We start from the raw sequence: 13,758 nt of genomic DNA, 5'->3' as shown, positions 1-13,758 counted from the left end.
GATACAGAGAGAGAGTTGACAGTTCATCTGGGCTCTGGCCCAAACAACTGCTTCTAAGCTGTTGGTCCATGGCCACTACCCAAGCCATTCTCAAGCCCGACCGAGCATCAGAGGCACCTGGGGGGCTTGGGGAAGGGGGCATGCAGGGAACTCAGTAAAATATATATTTCTGAGCCAACTTTAGCTTAGCTTGGGTGGTTGTGGTGGTGGCAGCCAGTGAAGCAGTGTTTTTAATAAAGAACCTCAGTTATTTAGCCTTTGTGGGCAAGCATATTAACTATAATAGAGTAAGAGTCAGGGGAAAAGACATTATTCAAATATGAAAATATTTTGATTTTTACAAGTACATGTCTGTCTATACATCTCCTGCTTTCTCTACATGTATATCTGTAACTGTACCTACCCACCTATCTATTTAATGTTTATCTATCTTACACTTATACATACGCCACTGGAGTCAGCTTCTGAGAAACTAAAAATTGAGGCCTATATTTAGAAATTAGCTCATCATTTAGATCTCTTAATGCTTTTTTAACACAAGATACAGGTTTAGTGAAAATTAAGTTTCTTAGGATTTTCTACAAATATGCAAGTACTATGTTTTCTGCATCTCACTGTTGAACTAATTAGTGCTTTTGGAAACTCAGTTGTAAATTGGTTTTAATAATGTTTATCGATAAGTTATGGAGCATTATGTCCTTTAGAAATACCTATGAAAAAGACAAGTTGTCTTGAATGCCCCTAGAGTCCTATTCTGTGTCTTTTTATCACTCAGAAGTATTCCAATAAACCTGTTGTCCTTATAAACTTTTTTGTTTTCTATCAAAAATTCTCATAGATCATTTTTTATAAGGATAGTGAGAGCTAATTATAGAGTTATTCCTCCAAAAGATATTTTCATTTTAACAGAAATGAACATGATGAAGCCTTATGGTGAAATTCAGTGTTATCAGTTATCCTTAAAGTCTGGGGGCATGGATTTCCTTGTGGCCATTGAAATCATGCCATTCAAGTGGTCATTTACTCTACTAGGGATATTCTCACTATAAGACCACTTGCATGCTCCGCAGTGAAGAAATATATTCAATTTTAAACCACAAAGTAATTATGTTATCTTTATAACAATGATTTCAATATTAGATTTGGGTGCTGTCCTAAATAAAGGTATGATATATTTGTCACTAGAGTAAAACTGTAATAAATATGCTCAGATATATCTGAATAATGGTATAATATATACGATCTATCTATAAAAATATAACCTTGCCTTTTTGTCAGTATTATAATGCAACTGTAAAATTATTGCAAGTAAAAAACAAAACCGATACTAAGTTTTCCCATTGCTTTTGAAAAGTACTTATGTTCTTTTTCTATTCAAGACCAACTGAAATCATTAATTTCATACTCTCCAAATGTTTATTTCTCAGTAAGAACTAAAATATAGAAATGATATTACATTTCTTATCCATTGCCATGTAATAAAATACAGTTGTAGAGTCCTCTAGTGCATCTTAGGAAATAATTTTTTTTTTTTGAAAAGAACTCTTTCAACATCTTCTATTTTCTTGATTTATTGGAGAAGTTTTCATAATTTGATTTAGGTATGCAAATTTATCATAATAAATTGTAGAGGATTTTCATACTGGTTGTTAGTTTGCAATCTTATATTGTAGAAAACCCATTCTGCAGATAGTGTAGAAAACAGCATACATGTTTGACACACCATTAAAAATGTCTTCGATATATTTGATGGTCATTTCCTTTAACAGTCACTTCCATAACATTTTTAAAAGACCAATTGTCTACATAAAGAGAAATATTTTTACGTTTGTTATTTTCACATGAAGAAAATGAAAATAAGAAAGAATCTTCTGTTTTGTCCCAATATCCATATTGTTTATACTTTAGGACTAGATAGTATTTGTTTAGAAGTGAGGGCATGTTAATGCGAAAGGGTGTACCTTCCATCTTATCCTGATGGTTTATGAAATAGAGCTGAGCTCAGCTGGAACTCTAAGGATGAAAAAGCCCCAGGCTCTCAATTAAAAAAACCTTCTCTTTTTAGTTGGAGAATGTTTTTCCCTCTGTACATATCACTTATGTTTTTTTTAAAGGTCAGAGGACCTGTCCATTTCTAGGAGTACCCTCTGGCTAGAGATCATGAATTTTGAAAAACCTAGCTCAACTGTCTCAACCTAACTTGACTGTGTAAAAGCAGATCTGCAAAGCCATAGTCGGGGGGTGCTGGTGGGATCTAACTGGACATGAATTGGGACAGTGTGGGGAGAGGGGGTTGCTCATAAGTCAGCTCACTCATTGTACAGCCGCAGGATTTACAGGAAGGAATGAATATACTAAGTATTTGAGCAATAGCAGAGAGAGAAACACAGGGTATAAATACACTGTTAGCTAGAATATAGGGCAGAAACTTTTGTTCACTGATATATTCAAAAACCTAGAATACTTCCGGCATATGAAAGGTACTCAGAAAACACCTGTTAAATACACACATGATTTAGGTTTTAAAGATACTCTTTTAATTTCAGTTTTGTTTGATGGAAGCTACTTGCACATGTAATGAGGCTGCCAGATTGTGGTACTGACTGAATAAACCACTCTTTCCCTCTCCTTTCTCTAGGCTTTCATCTTGTATTAATGCTTAACTGTATTTTAATTGAATATACAATTAGAATATTTACTTGAGGTATAACTGCCAAACATCTTACATAAAACTGGCGAATTTATGGTGCTATATATAAATGATGGGGTTGCTTTTTATTTAGCATTTAGGAGAACCCCCCCAAATAATATACTATCCTCAGCTACTACAGAAAACTATTCTGAACTCATTTCCTGTAACTCTACAATTTTTTACCTTGATATAATACTTTATTGATGAAAATATAGATTTTTGCTATGGATATAAAGCAGAAGTAGTAGTTGGTTAATTATTTAAGGGAATAAATAGATTCAGCAGAAGGCACAGATGGATTTGTGTTTGGAAGCTTATTAGCTGAGTTATTTTAAAGTCTCACATCATAATAGAAGGACCCAAATAAAGAAAATGTAATGTGTTGAAAGAGTTGATTAAGAGAGAATATGAGAGAATATGTCTTAGAAAGACATATTAACTGGGAGAGTTTGTTTTAAATATCAAAAGTTGCAAGTTCTAGGGAGAGACTATGAATTGTCCTGGGTTTTTTCAAGACATGACATTATAGATGATGAAACATATTTTTTTCATTGTCATTTTTCAGTGTACCTATTTGCTTCCATTCCTTCTATAGAGTGGACTCACATCTTTACACCTTGCAGCCCAGGAAGATAAAGTGAATGTTGCTGACATTCTTACTAAGCATGGGGCTGACCAGGATGCTCACACGAAGGTAAAAAGTGAATCACTTTCAATATTGTGACAGGTTCTGACTTGGATGACTCCCAGTAGCCCCCATTCAGGTCATCTCAAGTCCAGCACCCTTCCTCAAAAGCCCATTCTGCATTATGATTCTCTTTTACTCACAAATCTATCATGGTTCTCCATTTTGGCTTGAATCAAGTCCAAATGGAGATCATGATATCAGGACCCTTTATAAAAGGATTCTAATTTTGCTGACTTAAGCCAACCTCTCTTTCTTTTTTTTTTTTTTTTTTTATAAATTAATTTTTATTGGTGTTCAATTTACCAACATACAGAATAACACCCAGTGCTCATCCCGTCAAGTGTACCCCTCAGTGCCCGTCACCCATTCACCCCCACCCCCCTCCCTCCTCCCCCTCCACCACCCCTAGTTCATTTCCCAGAGTTAGAAGTCTTTATGTTCTGTCTCCCTTTCTGATATTTCTCACACATTTCTTCTCCCTTCCCTTATATTCCCTTTCACTATTATTCATATTCCCCAAATGAATGAGAACATACACTGTTTGTCCTTCTCCGGTTACTGTGGCCAAGTTCAAAAAGGGTGTTGCCTGAGTTCTCCTCTGGGATTTTGATGGAATCTTGTCTCACATTTAGATCTTTCATCTATTTTGAGTTTATCTTTGTGTATGGTGCAAGAGAGTGGTCCAGTTTCATTCTTCTGCATGTGGATGTCCAATTTTCCCAGCACCATTTATTGAAGAGACTGTCTTTCTTCCAGTGGATCGTCTTTCCTCCTTTATCGTATATTAGTTGAGCATAAAGTTCAGGGTCCACTTCTGGGTTCTCTGTTCTGTTCCATTGATCTATGTGTCTGTTTTTGTGCCAGTACCTCTCTTTCTTATTGCTCTGCCAATCCAGATGACTTGCTCTTTTCTTCCTCTACTGGCTTGCCTCCAGCCCTTGGTCTTGAAATGGCTTTTCCTTCTCTATGCCATTAAAATGTCAAGCCCACCTAAGCTACATTTTCTTGCATCTCCTCCAGATCCTTCCATTTGTGTCTCTCTCTCTTAGCCTCTATCAGATCAAGTCACACACATGTCTGATTTCCTTTGCTGGTGTTAAGTTTCTTGTGCTCTTTGATCAACTTCTGTCCATATTTGTATCCACAGGAAATGTAAATAATCTGCTTAGTAATATTTATACAATGGAATAGAATTTTGACCCTTCATACATTGAGATTCTAACCAATACCTATCCTTCTGAGTATTAACCACTAGAGTATATATGTATTTATTTATATATTTATGTATTTATTATAGCTTGGTTACACTCCTTTAATTGTGGCCTGTCACTATGGAAATGTGAAAATGGTCAACTTTCTTCTGAAGCAGGGTGCAAATGTCAACGCAAAAACCAAGGTAAATAAAATACTTGTACTCATTTTCATTTTCTATAAACAAAATGGTTTCAACTATATGGATACTTCACTAGTTCACCATAGCTACAAATGTATTTTTTTTCTTTTCAGTTCTTCTAAAGTAATTTTGAATAAGCAATATAATTTTGTACAATTGTTTAGGACTTTTCATTCTCATAACCTTTCTCAGCCACATACTACTTTTATTGTAGAGCTAAAGTAGCTCATATCCAGTTAACAGTTTACTACAGAATACAATAAAAACCTGCTAGATATGGGCAGCCTGGGTGGCTCAGTGGTTTAGTGTGGCCTTCAGCCCAGGGCGTGATCCTGGAGACCCGGGTTTGAGTCCCATGTTGCGCTCCCTGCGTGGAGCCTGCTTCTCCCTCTGCCTGTGTCTCTGCCTCTCTCTCTCTCTCATGAATAAATAAATAAAATCTTAAAAAAAAAAAAAAGAAGTCTGCTAGAAAGAACATTTTGATGTTCTGGCCAATTCTTTATCTTGTTTTAATGCCTTGGACCCTCTTCCAGAAAACCTCCTCCATCCACATGAGGAAATACAGACAGGCACCCTAGACTGTGTGCCTTTCATTATTTTTAAAAATGTATTTATTTAGTTAAGAGAGAGAGAAAGCATGAGAGGCGAGAGGAAGAAGCAGACTCCCCTCTGAGCAGGGAGCCCCATGCAGGGCTCAATGCCAGGACCCTGGGATCATGACCCAAGCCAAAGGCAGATGCCCAACTGGCTGAACCACCCACATGCCCCTGTGCCTTTCATTTGTAAAAATATTTTTTAAGACTTTATTTATTTAGAGAGCGGGAGAGAGAGCAAGCGAGAGAGAGAGAGAGAGAGAGAGAGTGAGCATGCATGTGAATGTGGAGAGGGGGAGAGGGAGAGAGATCTCCAGCAGGCTCCCTGATGAGTCAGAACCTGATGTGGCACTTGATCCCAGAACCTTGAGATCATGACCAAAGCTGAAATCAAGAGTCTGGTACTCAACGGACTGAGCCACCCAAACACCCCTCATTTTTTAAAATTTTAAACTAATATTCATTAAGTACATGCTAGGAGTCACATATATATTATATATGACTTTACATATATTAAATCATTTAATCCTTAAATTAACCTCAGAGTCAGAGGCTATTACCATCTATATTTTCCATAGTGAATTTAAATAGCTCATCTAAATTCACAGAGTATTAGTTGGAGGAATTAGACTTCAAACCCTGACTTCCTTGGGTCCAGTGCTCTTAACTGTTACAATAAACTGCTCTAACTTCCAAATTGCTACAGGTCATTAACATCAACTCACTATACCTAAAATCTCATCAGTTATCATTCACTCTCCTACCTGACATTTATTCCATGCTATCAAATCCTGTTGCTTCCCTCTTCTGAAGAGTTCTCTGATCTAGTCATCCTTTTCCATGATTTTGAGCCTCTATGATGGGACCTACTGTAATGTAAGTTCCCAGATGACCACCTCATAACTTCCCTACAACTAAACTATTAGTGCTTTACTTTCTCCCAATTATGTATTTTCCCGTTTTACTCATGGTCTCTCCCTCTCCTCAGATGCTCTTTTTACTTATTTAAATCTTATCTATCCTTAAACTACAACCATTATAATGCTTTCTCAAACTACTTGAACATTTTGATTCCTAAATCCTATGAATAACAGTAATGCTTCCTTTTTAAATGTACCTGTGAAACATATTTTTTATCATGAGTACATACTTCTAAATCTCTTTGTGTTTTTATTGGTGATGCATTATAAAAGATGCAGTATGTTCTAATCACCACCTCTTGATCTGAGGAAAGGATCCCTCCGTCTAAATATGGAGGAGATAGCTGAATACAGGATACCCAATGTCATATAACATTTAAATCCATTTTCTTTCACTTAAATAAGGTTTTTAAGCCTGTGATACCTTTCACTCATTTCTCCTAACTCCCCACCCCCTGCCTCTAGCAACCTCAATCTGCCTCAATCTGTTTTCTGTATCTAGGAGTTCAGATTTTGTTTTGTTTAAATTCTACACGTAGGTAGGATCATGCAGTATTTGTCTTTCTCTAACTTATCTCATTTAGCATGATAATCTCCAGGTCCATGCATGTTGTCCCAAATGGCAAGATTCCACTCCTTTTTATGGCTGAATAATGTTACAGTGTGTGTGTGTCCGTGTGTGTATGCAGTTTTATTTATTTCTTCATTCATTCATCCATTGATGGGCATTTAGGTTGCTGCATATCTTGGCTATTATAAATAATGCTACAATGAACATGAGAGTGTATATATCTCTTTGAGTTTTTTTTTTCTTGATAAATACTCAGAAGTGGGATTGCTGGACCATATGGTATTTCTATTTTTAATTTTTTGAAGAGCCTCCATATTGTTTTCCATAGTGGCTGCAACAGTTTTCTTTGCATCCCCACCATTTCCACCAACCCTGTTACATTTGAAATATCACATAGTAATGCTTATAGTGAGGCAATGATGTGTAAGGTGTGGGTTAGACGTTGTCAGGGATAATGCAGCACTGACTTGATCCCAAATGTTTTTTCCCAGTGGCAAGAGAAGGGTCCTATTCAGCAAAGTAAGGTTGGATGTAACACCACACTTCAGTGCACTCAAATTGTTTCAAGGGAAAGAGAAATGAATAATATAGCTACTGTTACTATGCAAGATATAACTTGCAGCTCCAGATTCCTTGGTCCAAAGAAATGTATAATTACATGTTTGTTAATTTTTTTTAAGTTTATATATCAGAAATTCTTTTTTTTAAAGATTTTATTTATTTATTTTATTAGAGACAGAGACACAGGCAGAGGGAGAAGCAGCCTCCACACAGGGAGTCTGACTTCGGACTCGATCCTGTGTCTCCAGGATCACACCCTGGGCTGAAGGTGGTGCTAAACCGCTAAGCCACCAGGGCTGCCCTATGTCAGAAATTCTTAAAGGAACTTGAGTGGGCTCAACTAAACTAGTGTGAGCACATTCAAGAGTTTTCAGAGTCATCATTCAAAATGCTAATAATTAGAAACATAAGAAGTTTTGGAAGTCAGTCTTTTTATATAGTTAAAGCAGAAACAAAATCATGTCTGTACAGAAGTATATTTACAAGACAAGTAAAAATAGTTAACTTTAAAATGATTAACAATACTATTGACATTCAAGATTCAAAACTTCTAATATGACTCTAGCAAGAATAGCTGCTGCCTAGGTTCTGAGCAATCATTGAGTTCTTGTGAAATTGTACTTTGAGATTATTTAAAAGCTCTACTATGAATTTTCAGATATCAGCACCAAACATCATTTTTTGCTGAGTCAGATCACACATAAGCTTACAGGAAAGACATTTTTGTTAGAATCCAGGTCTTCTCCTGAAAGGAATAAATGCAATGAGACTTTGGAGGAACATGAAAACAGTTACCGTATTTTTTTGTTAAATGTGTGATTGTTGAAATAATATTCACAAGACACACATATTGTCTAGATAGTATCATTTACCTACCTGGGGTTTGATATGCATTCAAATAGACATTTGATTGAGAGAAACTTTTCAGGTTTTTTTTTTTTTTTAAGTGAACTCTGTAGAGTTTACTTGCCTTTGGAAGCAAACATATCTTCTGATAGGTCTTCTGGGGAGCGGGGCTGATAAATAAATCGAAAGACATTATTTAATAAACACTTTAGAATTTCTTTTCCACACAGAATGGCATTTTTGGAAAAGGATTTGTGTTTCTGCCTCATATCTCATGTAACTATGGTTACTAAAATTGTTTTGTTATGAAAATGTAAGCATATGTATTGCCTTTAGTCCTCAAACATTCATGGTCTGGTGTAAAAATCTAAAAAAGTGAACTTCTCTTATGGGACTGTTTAAAACTAAAAAGAAAGCCTATGAACATTGGCTTGAGGTAAACTTGCAAAAGTTTAGAACTTCAGCATATAAAAGGAAATTTTCTTTATAAAATATACTGCAAAGATCATGGAGCTCTTCAATGAGAAAGAAAAAAAGCAAAATAGTGATTGTTAGGGTTTTCATACAACTTAGATAAATCAAAGAAAAGTTTCATGGACAACACATATAATCCTTCAATGGACTTGAAATCTTGGCTATTCCCATTTTGTAAATGAGGAAATGGAGGGTTGAGGGGTGTTTAGGAATATGCTAGAAGTTGGTAGACTGGGTCTAGAGTGCCTAGCAGAATGGGCTTAAGACCATGGATAAGCTGCAACCAAATGTTCATGTAAAAGTTTTTGAGCTGCTCCAGACTTCCCTAACAAATATACTCATGCACCAGAGGCTATAGGTAAAGGTTAAATTAAATCAGGCTGGGGAGATATTTTCCTGGTCATGGTGTCTACTGAGGACTCCGTAAAATGTGAGCTCTTGGGGGCAAGAATGTTACTCTTGGCATTATTACTTTACATAAGCAGAGTGTCTCCTATTTAACACATAGCCTGCGGTTAGTAAATGCTTGCTGAATGAATTAACTTGGCTGATACGGAAGAGGTGAAATAAATTTGGTTGGTAGAATATTTGTAAACACAATGGAGAAGAATTTTCAGGGAAAACGGTATCACTTACTTTATGCTTCTCAAATGTCCATGGATTACCTCATTTGAGAGCAGAGTCCTGCATTGGCAGTAAGTTTCTCTGAGTCCCTGTAATTGGCTTCTATTTCCATTGGTGATGCCAATGGAGGGATATATAGCAAACATGGCAGACCTGATGATGTTCCAGACTGACGGACATGCAGACTGATAGACTCTCATACATATAGGGACATCCCCATGGATGGAAAAGCCACAGCGAAAGCATAGAAGGAATCATGTAGCTAGCACCTTGTATTTATAGACAGGCATCTTTTGTAGACAGAAGTAACAAAAATACAGGTTGGTCATGAGGAAGTAGTGACACAAGATAAAAGGGACATATACCCCTAAAAGTGTATGGTATGAATGGGCTACTCAGAACTTAGACCCCAGACAATGGATACAATTTTATCAGGGTGAGGCAGCTAGATAATTTAAAAAGTAGCATGATACCCATTGGCTATCATGATCTACACAGGTTATGAATCTAGAATGACTGCAAAATTAGTTACTGAACTGTTATTTTCCATTTAATCATCTCTGAATTGGGAAGAAAACATTTATTCAACCATGTATTCATTCACTCAGTCACTCATGATTTATGAGACACCTACTGTGTACCAAGCACCCTCATTTTTAGGATGTTAATAAAGATTAAAGACAAATCCAGGGTTTGGTATCTGGAGCCAATAAACGTTAAATTAATGATAGATATTAATGTTTTGTTAATGCTTCCAAGGATTCCAGTGCATTTGATTAATGTCAACAGGCAGCCTACCTGTACTATACCTGCCACCCACTAGAGTTCTAAGCAAGTCTTGCTACCTCAGTAGCAATTCCTCACAAATCATGGATTACAGAGCTTTCATATGTGTGGAAGTTTAGACCACATGTTAAAAGAATCTCGTTTTTAGGGACGCCTGAGTGGCTCAGCGGTTGAGCATCTGCCTTTGGCTCAGGGTGTGATCCCAGGATCTGGGGACAAGTCCCATAACAGGCCCCTAGTGGGAAGCCCGCTTCTCCCTCTGCCTGTGTCTCTGCCCTTCTCTCTTTCTGGGTCTCTCATGAATAAATAAATAAAATCTTAAAAAAAAATCTCATTTTTAAAGTCATTTTTAGTTGCAAGTGGGCCAGTCATCATCCAACGAAATCTCCCATTCTCCAAATGTGCTTTTTTGACCAAAGCTGCTCTCTGAAAAGAATGCAAGATTAAATTTACTTCCATTGATTTAGAAAGCCCTAAAGCTGGTGCAAAGGTTAGTTATTAGACAAGTCCTGACAAACAAGCAAGGGTTTGTATGATCATCTGCAGCTTCCCGTTAAAAACGTCTCACTTTCTTTTTCCCTAGCGAAGAAATCACATCACTGTGATAACGCTCTTCTGTCATAAATCTCTCAGCATACCCGTTTTTAATGCTAATTAGTTGAGATATATTAATAGCTATAGCTCGGAGTTTGTTAGTTTTTCTAGTTCATAAGCTGTTTTAGTTGTTTTTTTTTTTCTCTTTGTTTCGCAGACCATAAGGTGAGAGGGAGGGTTTGTTGTTGAGAAATGGGCTGGTGTTGGGGGGGTGGGGGTGGGGAGATACTGAGCTCCAAATAAACAGCATCCTTGACGGGTTTGTTGTAACATAAGACTAAGCAATTCAGCATGAAGGCTAACCTGGTGTTCCTCCTCCCGCCGCAAACCTGCGCTCGGTCCGTGGCCACCGTCACCCCCAGAACGGCTACACGCCTCTGCACCAGGCCGCGCAGCAGGGCCACACGCACATCATCAACGTCCTGCTGCAGCACGGGGCCAAGCCCAACGCCACCACCGCGGTAAGTCCCGCGCCCGCCCCCTCCCCTCCCCGCCCCGCCCCGCCCCGCCCCGCCCCGCCCCTCTGGAAAGCCCGGGATTTCTGGAAAGCCTTTCCAGAAATCAGCGTGACTTCTCCGGGGCGGGGGAGACGTGGGCCCGACTCGGCCTCCTGTCCCGGGAGAGCGGGGCCCCGCGCCGAGCTGCTGGAACGTGCTGGGCTCGCAGCTGCTGCTCAGATGTGCGCGCGAGTCCCCCCTCCCCGCCTTGCCGGGCCTTCTTAAGGGAGCCCGGGGGGTGGGGGGGTAGCGAGGCTGCGGGCTCACCCTGAGCTCTTCGCGAGGTGGAGCCATTGAAATGTAAACTAAGCGGTGCAGTTAAACGAACCGGGATCCCCAGTGGCTGGCGCTGCAGCCGGAGTCGCTGGCTAGTGTTACTGTGTTGCACCGTGAGCTCCTGCACAGCTGTAGCTAAACCTGTTCCTGAGCTCCCCGCGGTGACATCTTAACCTGCGGCCGGTGGCCTGACCTCGGAGGAGGAGCAACAGTACTCGGTACTGGCTGAGAATTTTTGGAGGCATCGTCCTCCGTTCAAGAGGTACTTTCCCAAGCAGGGTGCAGTATCTGCAGAGACGTCTGACCACCTTAGGGTTAAAGCGTCAAGTGCTTCTTATTAGAAGAGCAGACAGATGCAGCTTGTTGTGTTACCATGGTGACCTGGGCTATAGTCTAAAGAAGTTACGAAGAGAGTCAGATGTAATGGTAAAAACTAGTGATTTTTCCTAAGCTGTGCCTTGTTTTGGACGGAAATGCTGGCTCATGCGGAGCAGCCGGTGAGCTCATTGGCCGGGGCGCAGTCCTCCCTCTCTCTCCTCACTCTTTCTCTCTCTCACTCTCTTTAGAATGGCAACACTGCCTTGGCGATTGCTAAGCGTCTGGGCTACATCTCCGTGGTCGACACCCTGAAGGTTGTGACGGAAGAGGTGACCACCACCACCACGGTGAGTTGAAGGGACTGATGGGCTTTGGTTCCATTGTCTTCGTTCTCAAGCCACATACTTTTTCACTTATGAAATGTGTTGAGCTTTTGGTTTTGAACTTACTTTGGTGAATGACTTGCTTTTGGTACAACTAGAAGCATGTAGAATGCAGATGCACTTACACAACCAACACTGGGGTTTTAGCCGCCTTTAGTTAACACAAATACATATAAAATGTGAGCGTAACTGTAAAATATTTAGTTCCTTTTTCTCCGACTGCTTTTTTGGGGGGGGGGTGGGCGGGTTGCTGCTCTGCACTTTCACTGTAGTTGGGTGTGACACCTACTGCTGGCAAAGTGGTAGGACGCTCAGCAAACTTCTGATCTTAGCCAGCCTCTGGAAGGACCCTGATCCTCCTGATACTGTGCTGATGACTGGGTCAGATTCATTCCCATGAGAACAGTTCATCCTTACGTTCTTCTTATTTCTGATTATCATTTTTTGTTGAAAAGGGAAATTGGTTGTACTTAGTAGGTAAACTGTATCTGTATCACAGAGCATATGGTCTAAAATTTTTTATTTGCGCTGGCTTGAATATGTCTGCTGATTCTTTGGGAGGAGCAGTGATCATCAATGGCCTTTGCCAGAGAAACTCTAGGAGAGTGAAGACTATGGGAATAATGAGTCCTGAGGCTCTTTCTTATACCGTTCAGTTGAAGCAAAGCTTAAAGGAGGCCTCCTGATGGGGAGACTCACAGCTGAAAGTGGAAGTTCTGTTTCTCTCTGTACTTATTTATTGACTTTTTTCTTAAGCATGAACTCTCAGAACAACAGCTCTTTCTCTTTTTAAAATAGAAAAATAGAGTGACAGTAGAACATTAGATGTTGTTTAGAGACAATAAGATCACAAATCAACATAAAAAATCTGAATGGGGCTCTAGTAAATGCCTTAAGTTAGAAATGCATATAGAGTTTTAGAGCACTTGTTTCTTTTGATAGATATATGGAAAAAGAAAGGAATTTTACTCTTCAGACTGACACCAAGTCTGTGTTGACATTGAGGTAGATGGAATACAGTTGTTCTGATGTGAAATTTTTAATAGGGTGGAGTATGATTTATTAATGAACCATGAGACGCAGCCTGAATTCAGATGGGAGAGAATAGTACTGCCTGTTTTCTCAAGCAGAATCTTAAAAACTTTGGCTAGTACACCACAATATTTTTTAAAGATTTAAGGTATAGCTTCAATAAATTAAATGGGAGGAAAAACAAGTCTTGTTACTGCCTGTCACTATACTTCTGAGTTGCTATATATGGCTGAATCTTAATTGCTTTTTCTTACTATATGATTTTTTATATCAGAAAAATCTGCATATTAGGGACCTATACATATGTGTCTTTATTTGGCATCTTTGAAAAAATGTGCATATCACAGATAAGTGAAGCCTGTAGTGGCAAGATTGGCCAAGCACATCTGTTCTTAGAAGTCATGTTTTCTGTAAACTTTATTAGCTTTTCCGTTCTCTGGTTATCATGTGCATACTTTTTTGTCAAATGACTGCTAGATGGCAGGCTTGTGTCTTTTCTGCTACTTGACC

The 13,758-nt window shown here is 38.9% G+C and overlaps 1 protein-coding gene across 32 annotated transcripts in view; it reads left to right on the top strand.

Moving 5' to 3' along the window:
* Nucleotides 1-13,758, top strand: part of ANK2 (ankyrin 2) — a 654,899-nt gene that overhangs the window by 558,911 nt on the left and 82,230 nt on the right. For 31 of the 32 annotated variants that reach the window (XM_055342391.1, XM_055342396.1, XM_055342416.1 and 28 more), the window contains 4 exons: nt 3,288-3,386; nt 4,678-4,776; nt 11,105-11,203; nt 12,082-12,180. In XM_055342391.1, the coding sequence (XP_055198366.1) occupies nt 3,288-3,386; nt 4,678-4,776; nt 11,105-11,203; nt 12,082-12,180 (396 nt within the window). Of the gene's footprint in view, nt 1-3,287; nt 3,387-4,677; nt 4,777-11,104; nt 11,204-11,368; nt 11,778-12,081; nt 12,181-13,758 lie in introns of those variants that run through there. The other variant, XM_055342407.1, reaches the window with a different exon arrangement.

The sequence above is a fragment of the Nyctereutes procyonoides genome, unplaced genomic scaffold, assembly GCF_905146905.1.
Source record: "Nyctereutes procyonoides isolate TBG_1078 unplaced genomic scaffold, NYPRO_anot_genome, whole genome shotgun sequence".
Taxonomy (NCBI): domain Eukaryota; kingdom Metazoa; phylum Chordata; class Mammalia; order Carnivora; family Canidae; genus Nyctereutes; species Nyctereutes procyonoides.
This window is presented reverse-complemented; position numbering and strand designations above follow the sequence as displayed.